Source organism: Phalacrocorax aristotelis, chromosome 2 (genome assembly GCF_949628215.1).
Source record: "Phalacrocorax aristotelis chromosome 2, bGulAri2.1, whole genome shotgun sequence".
Taxonomy (NCBI): Eukaryota; Metazoa; Chordata; class Aves; order Suliformes; family Phalacrocoracidae; genus Phalacrocorax; species Phalacrocorax aristotelis.
In genome coordinates this window covers 160,742,192-160,755,692 of record NC_134277.1, presented here as the reverse complement: position 1 = coordinate 160,755,692, position 13,501 = coordinate 160,742,192, and the positions used below count along the sequence as shown (strand labels likewise).

The window sequence follows — 13,501 nt, the reverse complement described above, 5'->3', positions numbered from 1 at the left end:
AAAATCAGCAGAATCACTTCACAGAATTTTAGACCAAGATCAGACCTCCCTATAAGTGTGATAAGACTTGCAAGTCCAGCTCCTGGACTCATTACAGCTGCAAATCACAAGGGAAGGAATTAACATCTCAGCCAACAGACCAGTTTCTCCAGGAAAGTGAGATCTAAGTCTGCAATAAGCCTATTCTCTGTAGGACCATGTGCTTAACCACCTAGCACCCTCACTGAGGAAAGCTATCTTCTAACTTACAGCATCTGACAGTTTTTTTCTTAAACTAGTAGTTCTAACATTCACTTAATAGAATATTACTCAATTTTCCAGATTCAAGAAAGACCTTTGTAGTTTATACCTACATAAATCTGAAATAACTACCAACTTATGCCAGTAAGCTTTTGGTGAAATATACCTTGTGAAGAAAATTAATATACTACAGTTTTAGTAGCATTTATGGTATGATTCTACTTGCCATAGGAACAGCTCTGAATTAAAGTTTTTTCTTGAAAGTGGCTTCATGTTTATCTTAAGTAAAACTAAACAGATCCTTCTGAAGAAGTCATATTTCAGGTTAGTAAATCTATGAAAAGCCTCTTCAGTAAAAATTTTTTGAAAACCCAAGGTCAAGTTTCTTTCCAATAGACCTAGTTGTTATAGCTGTGAAGCAGAATACCTGCGTGATGTTCTGAGCTACTACTCAGCAGTCAGGATATTGAAGATTCAGTTGTTTTACAAATTTGTTTTGAAGATGGTTTATGTGCTTATGGGGAAGTGGAAAAGGTGATGCCTCAGTTTTACTGCAGTTTCAGAAGCCCCATTATCTCATGTAGTTGTATGATGAATTTTAGAAATGTTACTGTTTTAGTTTTAATCAATCTAATGTCAAAATCCCAGCCTTCACTGAACACTACAAATTTTTCCCAATGAGGATTGTGTGTATTATGAATTTTCTTGTGGTAGTAATTCCTATATTTACTAGTTGAAATAACTGATTTCAGTACATTCCTACTAATTTTGCACAGAATGATCAGCTACTAGGAAGTGTCACATGCGCAAGGCAGCTAACATCTAAGCGCAGTGGAACAATTCACAGCCAGGGAAGTACATGTGCGTTCATGTGCACACACCAAAGCTGAACTGGTCACATTGAGATACAAGTAGCACTGGGAAAATGCAGACGCTGCTACTAACCACAGACATGCCCTGCCTGTCCCCACCTGCCTTCATAATCCCATATTCTCAAGTTTCTGCTCTTTCATCACTTCCTTCTGCCAAGAAACAGTAAGAAAAGTGCAAAAGCCAAGAACCTGAGGTACCATTACTTCTTGGTTTGGTGATGTTTAAATTTCTTCTACATGGGAAAGGAAATTTTGATGATCCAGTTTTCAAAAGTATAGCATCAAGTTACCTTCTAGATGTGGCAGAGGAAAAAGGGGATGCCTTTATAAAAATGCAGCTACCCAAGAAATTCAGGGTCTGGGTGCCCAAAGGATGAAGGACAGCTGAGACAGCAATAACCACTTAGTACGGTCAATTGTTCTATCACTCCTTGCCACTAGAGAGAAGCAAAGCATACAAGTGCATTTGGGAAGAACAGAAGACCAAAATGGTCATAGTGGGTACTTACAGTCCCATGAATAAGTCTTCCTAAGGAATGGTTCATGTGTATATTAAGTTTCAAATCTCACTTCCCCTTCTTGATTCATTGATTTTAGAGGAAGTGCAGGAACCACTTACCTAGTTACAAACAGAATAACCACCTAAAATGCTAGAATACACTACTTCGCATAAACTCAAGAAATAAAGGTGAAAAAGATCTGACTATCCACTAGTAAAGTTAGAACATTTAACAAGGGAAAAGTTAAACTCCTCTTCATGCCATCAGGAGAAATAGAGGCACAAATATGTCTACTGAATTTGACAAGAGTTTAAAGACTCAGTGTTTCACAGAGCAAGAAAAAAAACAGAAGTGCTAGAATGAATCTTCACTGAATATAAATGAAACTACCTTCCCGGGACTGCTTCTTTTAGTATCCCTTTCTGAAGCAACGCACAGCTAATTTAGCATGTTACTATTCCAATTTACTATAGCTGTATCTTAAAAAGACGAACATAACACTAAATTATCAGAAAAAGCTGGGAATGAGAAAAAGCTTTTTCATTAAATTCATACAGCTTTTATTTTACCCTTGCATAGTAACTATCTATTGGCAGTACTTCTTGACAAGAAGCAAGGGATTAACTACATAGCTGTCCAGGAGCATCTATTCTCTTTAATCTATTCTTCTGACAGGGCCATCTGCTCTTATTTCTTGATTTCACGGCTTAGCTTGAAATTGCATTCACTATTCTGTTAGGATTTCAATTAGTTACATGCAAAAATTTCTCCCATGTCAGGATAGCTGTCTTGAAGATGAAATACTGTAAGGTTAGAAGGGTTATTACCAAAAGCTGATTGACTATAATTGATACAGCTCAACTAGATAATTAGTCATCAATAAAATGAAGGGCAAATAATTCTTTAACATTTGTTTTATTACAACACAGCTTGGCATCCCTTACAAGTATGCACAGCCATGCTTTAAGGTGCCGAATCTGAATAAAAGGACTGTTTGCTTTCTGTATTCTCTGCACTCAGCTCTTTTCAGATGACTCTGCAGAAAAGCTTCAAGTACCTCCTTTGATAACAGCACAAAAGCCTTCCAAATGAGGTGCCCAAAAATACCTCATACAAATGCTGAACAAGACATACATACATGATTAGCACCATTTGCAAACTTATAAATAATGAATAGTTACCCTAAAAATTTACTCACTACAAACTACAGGCTTGAGCTCTAGCCAGATATTACTCCAATACAACAGCATCAAGTTAAGCAAAGGAATCTGAAAGGACTGTACAGAATGAAACGGTTTTACATCCTAGCTCATCCAAGTGGGAAAAGTATTTGATTCATTTTTTCCTATCCATCTCACTGTTTTCCACAGCAGAAAGACCAAGCAGGAAGCCATCCAGCAAGCTAAGCACTTGGTGCCCAGAGCAGCTAACTTCTCAGCATCACCTTCATGCCAAGCCATCCTAACAGGTAGCCTTCTAGCCTAGACAACCAGCCATTGAAAGCTTCGGTCATCGCTTTGCGCATGCTGACAATAAGGGATCAGTGCCTTGAGGACCTTCAAGCTACTCAGAAGCTGAAAATACATTATGTTAGCATAATGCTCAGCATACCGCTGAAGTCTAAAGAAACCACTGGTTAAGAAAGCAAATCACATCCTTTTTATTCTATCAGGAGCATTAATTTAGAAAGGCTAATTTGTCTAGAGATCTTCATAGAGCTGATCTCACAGCCAGCTACTTGCCACTTATGTGATAATGGAACACATATCAGCATTTTTAATTAACCTTATATTGAACTGTGAACTATTACTTAGTGTTCCAAACAAGAACTGTTATTTCAAGTTACTTGAAAATTCTGTAAATATGTCTATGAACAAATGATTTATAAATAACATTATGGTAGTTTCCCTGTGCTCTGTTTAATCAGCTGATAATAGTGTGGTATTCAAAGAGCTTAAAGTTTAAAAGTCTGGCAAACTATTTCCTTTAAAACTTCATTCAACACTTATCAAATTGGACTGACAACAGTCTTACTAGTTAGAGCATATACCAAGAGAACAGCACAGGCCAAAGCTATTATTTCAGGTGCTATTCATATCTCTATTGTATTTGGAAACCCTGTGTCCAAAGATAAGGTAGTTCTATTACAGCCACAGCCTTCACTCGGTATGTGAGCCTAAGCTTGTGATCAAGGTATGAGCAGTAAAGACAAATACCTATGAGATGGCCAAGCAGAAACATGCCACTTCCCCAGGGAGCTCCGGCAGGGCTGGCTCAGCTGAGCACCGGGACAGTGCTGCCCAGCTGGAAATGCAGGGAGCCTTGCCTTTTAAATAATTCCATAAAACCATCTATAGACACCTTTCAGGAAAAGCTCCACAGTTAAAAACAGCATGGTGATTTCTCTAATACTTAGAGACCTACTGCTCATACACTGGAGCTTCCTGACACAGTTAGCATCCAAAAACCTTCCTGGGTAAGTTACACCATCAAAATTTCAGCATCACTATATTTAAGATACTCTATAGGTATCCTACAGGAAAATCCACTGTGGAACACTCCTCCTTCCAATATGTGCTCATACTAATACTTAATGATTGCCCAAGATAGCCAAATTCACAGAAGAAAATAAGGCTGGAAGAAATCTTAACAGGTCATAATTCCCACAAGCATTTTATATAGCTGTACTTCTGTCATTCAGAACAGTCTCTTCACATTATATTAACAGGCTTCTGTGAAGACTTCAAGCGTCTGCAGAAAAAAATGTCTGAAAAATACATACAGTAAACTTTAAAGACATAAATCTTCTGTTGTATGCTTTCATACAGTAGACCAATAAATACCCAATTGTTTTTCCAGACCATGGATACATGGTGTAACAAAAAGGTCAAGGGTATATAAGTGAAAAGAATATTTAAGACCAATTTGTGTTCATAAGACAAACTGGACCACAGTAGTCCTTTACAGTCTTAAAATCTAGGGCTAAGGTGCCACATTTCACCTTGCAGACTGTCTACTCAGCCTAGGATATCATTAGGATCTCTAGAAAAGCAGCAAGAGTTAACTAGAGCTGGAGGTGTCACTGCACCTACCTGCTGTGAAGCAGAAAGTAAAGCAGATTAGCCCCTCCACACACAGCCAGAATTTAAATGGAGAAACAGTCAAATCATTAGTAAGAAACTGTTTCACCTTGAGAAACTCCCCCACTAACTATAAAAGTTTTGGGGAACCCCTGTAAGGAAGGCAAAGACTCAGCACTAACACACCCTTCTTCCTTGAAATTAGGGCTTCTTGATCCTAAAAACAGGCAGGCTGGAAACAGTCATGAAACAGATAATTCATAAAGTGACAAACCGCTCTAGGTTTCTGAACTTCCATGTCTGTACAAATAGATCAAGAACATTGTACTCAAGCTGTGTGAAGGCAAGTCTAGAATATACAATCTGTTTTCCTTCAAATTCAGGGAGGCTTATAGGGTGTAGTTAAACATAAAACATGAAACAGATACGATGGACCTTAGTGCTTTTCATTTTTTGCAAAAGTGAAATTTTACATTATTTTGGAGGTGAACAAAAGAGAAAAGGGTTTTTTGTACTTCACTGGTTTACACCATAGAGCTGTATCACTCAAATCTGTGTACGCAGCCTATCATTTCTTCCTGGTAGCAGGATAAAGACAACATTAAAATATCAGATCCTCAGTATCCGAGTGTTAGGGAGCTCAGGGAGCAGAAACCAGGCTGCTGACCAGAGACACATCAGGATTGGTGCTTCACCACCACTTCTAGTTGACCTTCTCTAGTTAATTAGGAGACAGATCAAAAGGAACCAGGGACAAAAATTTTCACCCCTTATCAGTTAACAGAAAAGGAGGTGCATGAAAGGAAGAATGACTGCACTAAAAGCAGTCCTTCTATTTCTACATCTTTTAAAAACATTCTTATTAACCCAAAGCAGCAGGAAAATAAAATTGTGCTTTCAGACACATCTGCTTTCCAGAGTATTGTTACTGAATAACCAGAGGCAGTAAGATACTATGGGCACATTTACTCTCCAAGCATTCAGTAAATGCAGCAGTATTCAGTGTCAGAGCAACAGCAGTAATTTGGTTTCTTCCTAGATTGTCTTACCTTTTTGTGGGCATCTTCCCCTACTATTCCTGTTGTACAACCCAAGTGGATTAATAAAGCTGAAGAAAATCAGTAAATCCTCAAAGGATTTGCAACTTCAGATTTTCACTGTCACTGCATTATACCAAGATCAGCACAGCATTTTTAACAAATTTTCTTTTGGATTAAGTGCAAGAATAGGTTTACTGAGATGATTTCTAATCTTTTAGGTTTCCAATTATTTTGTCAAGAAATTCTTCCTAGAAAATGAAGACCTACAAAATAACACCTATATAGGCCAAAAAAGTGAAAGATTTACCAACTACAAGAATTAAACTGACATTCGATTGCTGCCTTGCAACTTGGTTCCTGTTGAGCTGCTAGCTGAAGCCAAAAGCCTGATAAACACATCAAAATAAGATATGGAAGGCAGCCAGCAGAACAGCAACTAGAAATGGAGAATAGGAAGGAAGGAAATCATTTAACTTTACAGGTTCTTATTAATTTTACCTTGACAATAAGGTAAGAGAATGAAAAACACAAAAGAACAATAAGTGATAAATATGACAAAGTTGAGTTCAAGCAAAGGAACATTAAGATAGGATAAACAAAGAATAACACATGCACTGCTCAGCTGTTGAGACACGCAAGATACAGCTTTTTCAGCTTAACAATGTTTCTTCATCCCACCTCTCCAGTTGCTACTTTTAATTTGCTCTTGTCATAAGTAGCCAGCCTACATCTACTGTATATCCCAAGACACTGACAGTTCAGTGAAAAGCTTAACAGTTTTATCAGGTGTCCAGAAACATTTTTTAATTGAAGATGTCAAGATGCAAAATCTACCAGTTCTTACATCTGATTTAGGAGCTAATCATCCATTGCTAAGGCACTGTGCTTTATTTTTTCATTTGCACTTTTTGGCCAGACATTTCATCACCAGTTTAAAGGGCCTCTTAGCACCTTTTTTACCTCTGTGAGGTTAGTAAGGCACTCAAACCACAGGTTAACCATCATTTTCACAAACCAATCAGACTAGCAAGAGGCCTACAGACCTTCAAGCTTGCAAAGCATTGTATTCTTCCCATGAACTTCAAAGATGAAGACACATGGACTTCTGTACCTAGAGTGTCACAAGAAAATTACATTCCCTAGCCCATATGCCCTTATGGCCTTAGCTTAAGGCCATAAAGATATTAATTTTCCAGCTAGTGCTGTACTTGGAAGTCAGTTTGCTAACAATATGTGGCTCTAAAGTAATTCCCAGAACTACTACAACCCCTACCATGCAGCTCCCATTGCACAGGTGAGACTTGCCTTCCCAGGTCTCAGGACAGATAACCCCACTTGATCAAGATACTCCACTGGCCTAGTACAAGCATCCTGTCATTTATCATTTTATATTTGAAAAACAGCATTAATAATGTAAACATTAAGCTTGCAAGATTCCTGCAGAGCTCAGCTAAGAACAGTCAGTTAATTCACCATAAAATATTAGGTGTGTCAGTTACCAGTTAATCCATTTAAACATGCTTTTTACTGAAACTACTAAATACTGATTAAGTCACACAGTACCACACTGAATACTTTAGAAAGGCTACTCAGCTCTGAACTTTGATACCCCATTCTTTCAATCAAAGCACATCCTAAATCATTTTGTTTCTTAATTACACTTGAAGTTGGGGGTGTGTGGAAAAACTCAGAGGGCAGAAAGGTCACATTAAGTGACACACACATTAAGTACATGCAAGTCAAGTCAAACAAGCCAGAAAAGCAGCCATGCACGGCTGTGACCTTCTTTCGGATTTCTCCAGTAAATAAGTACTCAGAAGGTTACAGTTTTAATTTGCATGGCTGGTGTCGAAAAGGATTGAAAGTGACAAACCATGTCAGTTTAAATCTGAACCCTTTAAATTCGAGCTCTCTCATTGACTGCCAAAGTAAGTGTGCAAGTGAATTAGAAGTCAGCTTTAGACTAAATGTGATCATCGGTGAGTGGCTGCAGGCTAGGGTCATGCTTCAGAGCATGATGAGCCTAGGGTGAGGTATGTATGGTTATCTTCAGCTGCATTTTGCAGCAGCCCTGTTAACATGACTGGAATAGCTGATAAGTCACATGCCCAGCCCTTTGAGACCAAGACTGGAATCTAATTGTTAATAAGTCCTATGACTTTCCCAATACAGTTTCACTGCAGTAAAAGCAAAGAGGCAACCATTACAAAAAGTGCTCAGTAACACTTCAGAACTTCACAAGGCAGGCTGAGACATGAGGGACAATCTCTGGAATCTCTTATTTACTTCAAACCTTATTACTTTTCATGCTCTTTTAAGAAACTAAAACTAGAACCAGCCTTCCCTGGCTTTGTGGTGCTACCATCACCCCACATCCATTCCTGTTACTGTCAATAAGTTTCTTATCACACTGAGCCTGCCAAATAATCAATTCCCCCTGCACATTTTAATAAATTGTTGAAGTCTGGTTACCAGGAGACAGAAGATTTTCTTCTAGTTAACCTCTAAGACAGACAACTTAGGGACTTGCTGTCTAAAAAAATGTTTGTCTGAAGAGCAAATCACAAAACTATCTTATTCAAATTAGTGGGATGCTCGGAGTAATCCTAAAACCCAGATTTCTTCATCTATATTTGCTTTAGAAAATGCTTATGACATTCACAAAGTGTTTTGCCAAACTCCAAGAGCAGGACACTTGAAACAAGTGTGGCTCGTACAACTGAGACTACAATGAGAGCTTGAGGTTATACAGGAACAGAGTACATGTAACGCCATTAGGGGCTGGGAACGAGCAGCACCACACGTCTGTTCCATGCCATGAAACGTCTGCCTTCAGAGGAAAGTGGATGATTCAGCAGCAAACTGGTTATTTATATTATGACATGTCATTTCTTTACATATAATTCTTTTAGAATTGTGGAAAATTAAAATCGTATTCTTGAAATATTAAAGGAAACCCTGGCTAAGACCTAGAAGCCCTTGCATAGGAAGACAGATTTGTTCAAAATAAATATCTCTGTAACCTCAATTTACAAGTTCCTGCTTCAAACATTTTTACAAAATTATCCCTTACCTGCTAAAAATCAGACAGTTAATGTTGTTTACGAATGGAGAAAGTCTGTACACTTTTCCTCACACTCCAGTCTCCCTGATATTCAGGGACATATTGGTCTAATTATTGAACTCCTACACAAAATTTGACACAAGACCAGCAAGCCTCTACTGATCAGTACTAGTCACATCACTCAGTAAAATCATTCAATATACAGCTAGCACATACAGCCATCTACTGATAGGAAAGCTTGTTATTGCTGTACACCATCTCATTGACAATTTAAAGGAAGCCTCGCCAATTTAAGACATTACCTCAGACCTCAGAGTAGCTAAAATGAGCTTGTACGGAAGAATTCCACAGGTACCATCTACAGAGAAGTAATAGCTGTCTTCCAGCAAAGGCACCAGGACTCATAAGGATTTCAGCTGCCCTAACTGATCAGAGTCCTCTCCACCTACACATTTAACATCACACAAATCAAAAAAGCGCCAGGCATCCGTCTTAATATCTCCCCTGTTGATACCAGAGCTGTTTTGTAACATGTTTTATTTACAGTTCGCTTCTTCCATCTGCAATTTCATACTTTACCCAACATTCACAAAATACTGTCATAAATCAATACTATACTTAAATGTGAGACAAAGATAAAGTAACTCTTCTCTTGCAGAGCTTTCAATATTTTTATAGCATCGCTCATGAACTAAGTTATGACAATCAACATTACACCTGGACATTTACTAATATTTACATACAACACCAAATGCAAACAAAATCAGTCTTCAAAAAGTCTCCAAAAAAGGCTTAAAAAGTAAAGCTACTCAGTGCCTCGCAACAATAAACACAAGGAACAAGCATCACTTTCACATACAAAAGTGCTTTTCAGATTTTGCATAAAGACACACACCTGGGAGTTTTAAACAGGAAAAATACAAGTACACATGTCCTAAACTCTTGCTTCTTCACAGAACCTCATCTTTCCCAAGGTACATCAATTACAGAACTTAATTATAAAATAATAATTGGACATAACCTTCTAGTTGCCACTGTCTGGTACCAGCTGCTAATTAATCCTATTAGCAGGGTCACCTTAGACCCACGCAAAGTAACTCTACTTCCAATTTAAAGGTTTACAGGTAACGATACCCCCTTTTTGAGGAAGACATACTGTTCAAGCATACAGTATATCATCTTAGAGCAAACATTATAGTCTAGTCTCCTGCAAGAGATTCCTACTGTTCTAAAATTTAAGCAGCAGCTGAATGTTTCAATGACTGTTTAAAGGAAAATTTAACAATAGGTCTTGTATTTGTGTCCCAAGAGACAAGTCATCAAATACTTGAGCAGAGTTTTCAACAAGAAAAATCACCACTTCCATATACTTTGCAGGAACAATGAAGGATATTGATCTTTGATTTCAATGTTTTTGAAATGCTTAAAACAAGGTTTTGTTAGGGCAAGAGGAGATGCCGTCATCTCCCAATTCCGAAACACAGATTAATAATACTGCCCAGGAAAGGATTCTTGCAGCATCCTAGTTATTGCCACATTGTTCTTTTTCAGACAAAAGGCTACCCTAGAACTCCGAAAGCATGTCAAGCTCCACTTTTTTCCTGTATCACTTAGAATTATGTAATTTGTGCATACCCAAATTATAATCTGTAATTATAAGCATAATATGCAAATGTGTCCACTTCTATTCCAGACCTATAATTAACAGATTTTGGAAGTCTCAGCACAGGACTTTTCCCTAGACACCAATTTTCAACACTATTAGAAATTTGTTAGTGATTTGGCTCCTTTGTCTACACAGTACACACACTTCAATTCCTTCAGCATTTTAGAGGGATTTACTAATTCAACCACACAATTCTTAGAAATCAGTCCTGAGTTTCTGAAGAAAGTTGGCTATTCTACAGTACAGATAGTAAATGTAATAGTATTAAGACAGCAAAATGCTATTACATAATTAAGCTGGTTATTTTAAGCACTTAAACCCTTTGCTGAGACTTTCTTGCACATACCTGGAAGAACCCAAACTGAGAAACAGGTTTCATTCTAAATCAAAAAGGTAAACAAACCCAGTTTGAAAACATTAAACAAGCCATTTCATTTGCCTGTTCACTGAACTAGCATAGAAAGAACCCAGTGGACCTGACATATGAAGCACAAGCCAGAACTATTACATATACATTTCCATACATATTTGCCTTCATTTAACTGCACAGAATTGTTGAAATTGACAAGAAAAAAGAGTCACTGATAAAGTTGCACCACAACAGGATGGGTTTGTAAAACATCTCCTCTTGCATTTCCCACTTGTATTAAGGTGAAATGACTGTGTATTTGGTTCTTTGGTGTCTGTACAACTGCCTAAATTATCGATTTTACATAGATACTATACAAATTTGCATTTTAAACTAGTTAACCAGTTGATAGTCACGCTCCTTAATCTTTTTACCCATCTCTAACGTGAAATACTTCAGATTTAGTGTAAGACATCACTTTCAAAGCAAGCAAAAAAATCTGGAGACGTGCTAGAATAAGGAAGTTAGATCCACGTCCATCTATATTAATTTTTTCCACTGACAATATCTTTTATTTTTGGAGCCGAAAGTATGTATGCAGATACCAAGTGTTACATAATAAAAGCAGGCAGAAGTTTGTCCTCTAATTTCTCATTTCAAGAGAACCTCAAAAACCTATCATAGTCCCAAAAAGTCACAATTTTGGTAACAGCCACTCAGTCATATCTACTTCCATAAGCACTGTCTGTAAAACAGTAAGTCACATACTTCTGTAACTTCCTCAAATAATTTACATATGCAAAAAATCTTCTTTCACTAATTTGCAGCCTTAAATTCTCACCCATCAAGCTAACTAGCAAGTTTATTTACAGCAAACAATACAAATATATACTAGTATAATTCTCCTTCCACTATCAACAGTGGTATTTTTATAAAATTAGGGAAAACATGCAAAACACCAACCATCCAAGGACACGCAGCTACAACTCACATGGCATATGCATTCCACAGCTGAAACTGTGACAGCTGCTCCTAACTCCGGCGTATTTCAGACAATAGTTGATTCTCCTCCTGATTTAGAGATGAGCATTCGCAATCCATTACACATCAAAAACGACAACAAATCATTAAAAGCAGCAATACTGATTTCAACCTATTCCTGTTACAGGAAAGTACACTAGTACAGCTTTGTAATCACTTCAGCTGAAACCAAAATCATTTTGACTGTCATTAAGTTATATTGGAAGATCAGTTTGTAACTTGTTTCACTTGACCATCCCAAGCACCCTATCAAGGGTTCGTCTCTCCAGAGCTGTACTTGAAAATCACTGGCCAATTATACAATACTTCCAAATTTGCATTAAGTCACATTGTAAACCACATAGAATTCCCTATTGAGTACGGTATCACTGAAGCAAAGAGCCAGCACTTTAAACCATATCTAACATGTCAGATGCAGAAAGGGTAGGAATCACTTGTTATTTGGAGTCATATAATAAAATATGCTTTGGGGTTTTTAAGAAAATCACCAAAACGTATTGTTGGTTCCTTAATATTTTAGTTCCCGATCCGAGAGGTCTTAGGAAAGGCCATAGGTTGTAGGCTCCGATTTGAAAAGGCTCACATATATACAATAAGCTACTTACTGTTCGGAGCAGGGTAGGAGAAGAGCACCTTTGGGGGTTTTAACCGCCCTGGAGCCCAGGGCGCAGAAGACCCACGCTGCTCTACGCAATTCATCTTGGAATAGTCTGTAACTCGGGCAGTGAGCGATTCGCTATTGCAAAACAAAAACCCACACCTCCGAAAGCGGAGCGCTCCGGGAGCGCAGCGGGCGCCCGGTGCGGCTGCGGAGCCGCGGGAGAGCGGCGCGGGGAGCCCGGCCGGCGGCGGGGCTGGAGGCGGGGCAGCGCCGCCGGACCCGGGCCGAGCCAGCAGCGGGCTCCGGGAGCAGGCAGGAACCGGCGAACACCGACAGCCTCAACACAAAAAAGAAAACCCGAAAACACCCACCCAGCGTGCGAAGCTAAGAGCAAACCCCTCGCTCGGCATCCCCCGCGAACTCCGGCTCGTCCCCACGGCGGGACGAAGCGGCCCCGCTCCGCCCTCACCTTGGTTGACCAGCCGCAGGGCGTGGGTGAAGGACGGGTCCAGCGAGTCCTTCTCCGCCATCAGCTCGGGCAGGTACTTCTCGTCCATGGCAGCGGCGGCCTGGAGCGGCGGCGGCGGAGCGCCGGGTGCCCCCGCGGGGAAGGGGGCGGTGGCGGAGGCGGCGCGGGTCCGAGTCCCAGGCGGCGGTAAATCCTCGGAGGCAGCGCTTCCCCCCGGCCGCCTCCCGCCCGGGGCTGCGGGGGCGCATCCAGAGGGAAGCGCCGCGAGCGCCCGGCCGGGAGCGAGGCGGGAAGGGGCGCGGGCCGGGGGGCGCCCCCCCGCACCGGACAAGGGGCGGCGAGAAATCCCTCTGAGGAGGCGCGCGGGGCGGTGGGAAGGGGGGCGCCCCGGGAGCCGCCGCAGCCCCCGGCACACGCGCGGGAAGAAGAAAAGGGAGAACGTGAGGCGGCCGAGGCGACCCCGCACCCCGCCCGCACGTCCAGCGGCGCCGCGCCGACTGAGCGGGCGAGCCCCACCGCGCCAGGTTTAAATACCCCTGCCGAGGCCCCGCCCCCAACCGTCCCTCAGCCGCGCCCCCT

General features: G+C 40.3%; 1 protein-coding gene across 3 annotated transcripts in view; it reads right to left on the bottom strand.

Moving 5' to 3' along the window:
- KHDRBS3 (KH RNA binding domain containing, signal transduction associated 3) overlaps positions 1-13,434 on the bottom strand; it is a 102,643-nt gene extending 89,209 nt beyond the window's left edge. For 2 of the 3 annotated variants that reach the window (XM_075085884.1, XM_075085886.1), the window contains exon 1: positions 12,923-13,433. In XM_075085884.1, coding sequence (XP_074941985.1) covers positions 12,923-13,010 — 88 coding nt within the window. In that variant the 5' untranslated portion in view covers positions 13,011-13,433. Of the gene's footprint in view, positions 1-12,922 lie in introns of all 3 variants that reach the window. The other variant, XM_075085885.1, reaches the window with a different exon arrangement.
- Between the last annotated feature and the right edge of the window lie 67 nt (positions 13,435-13,501).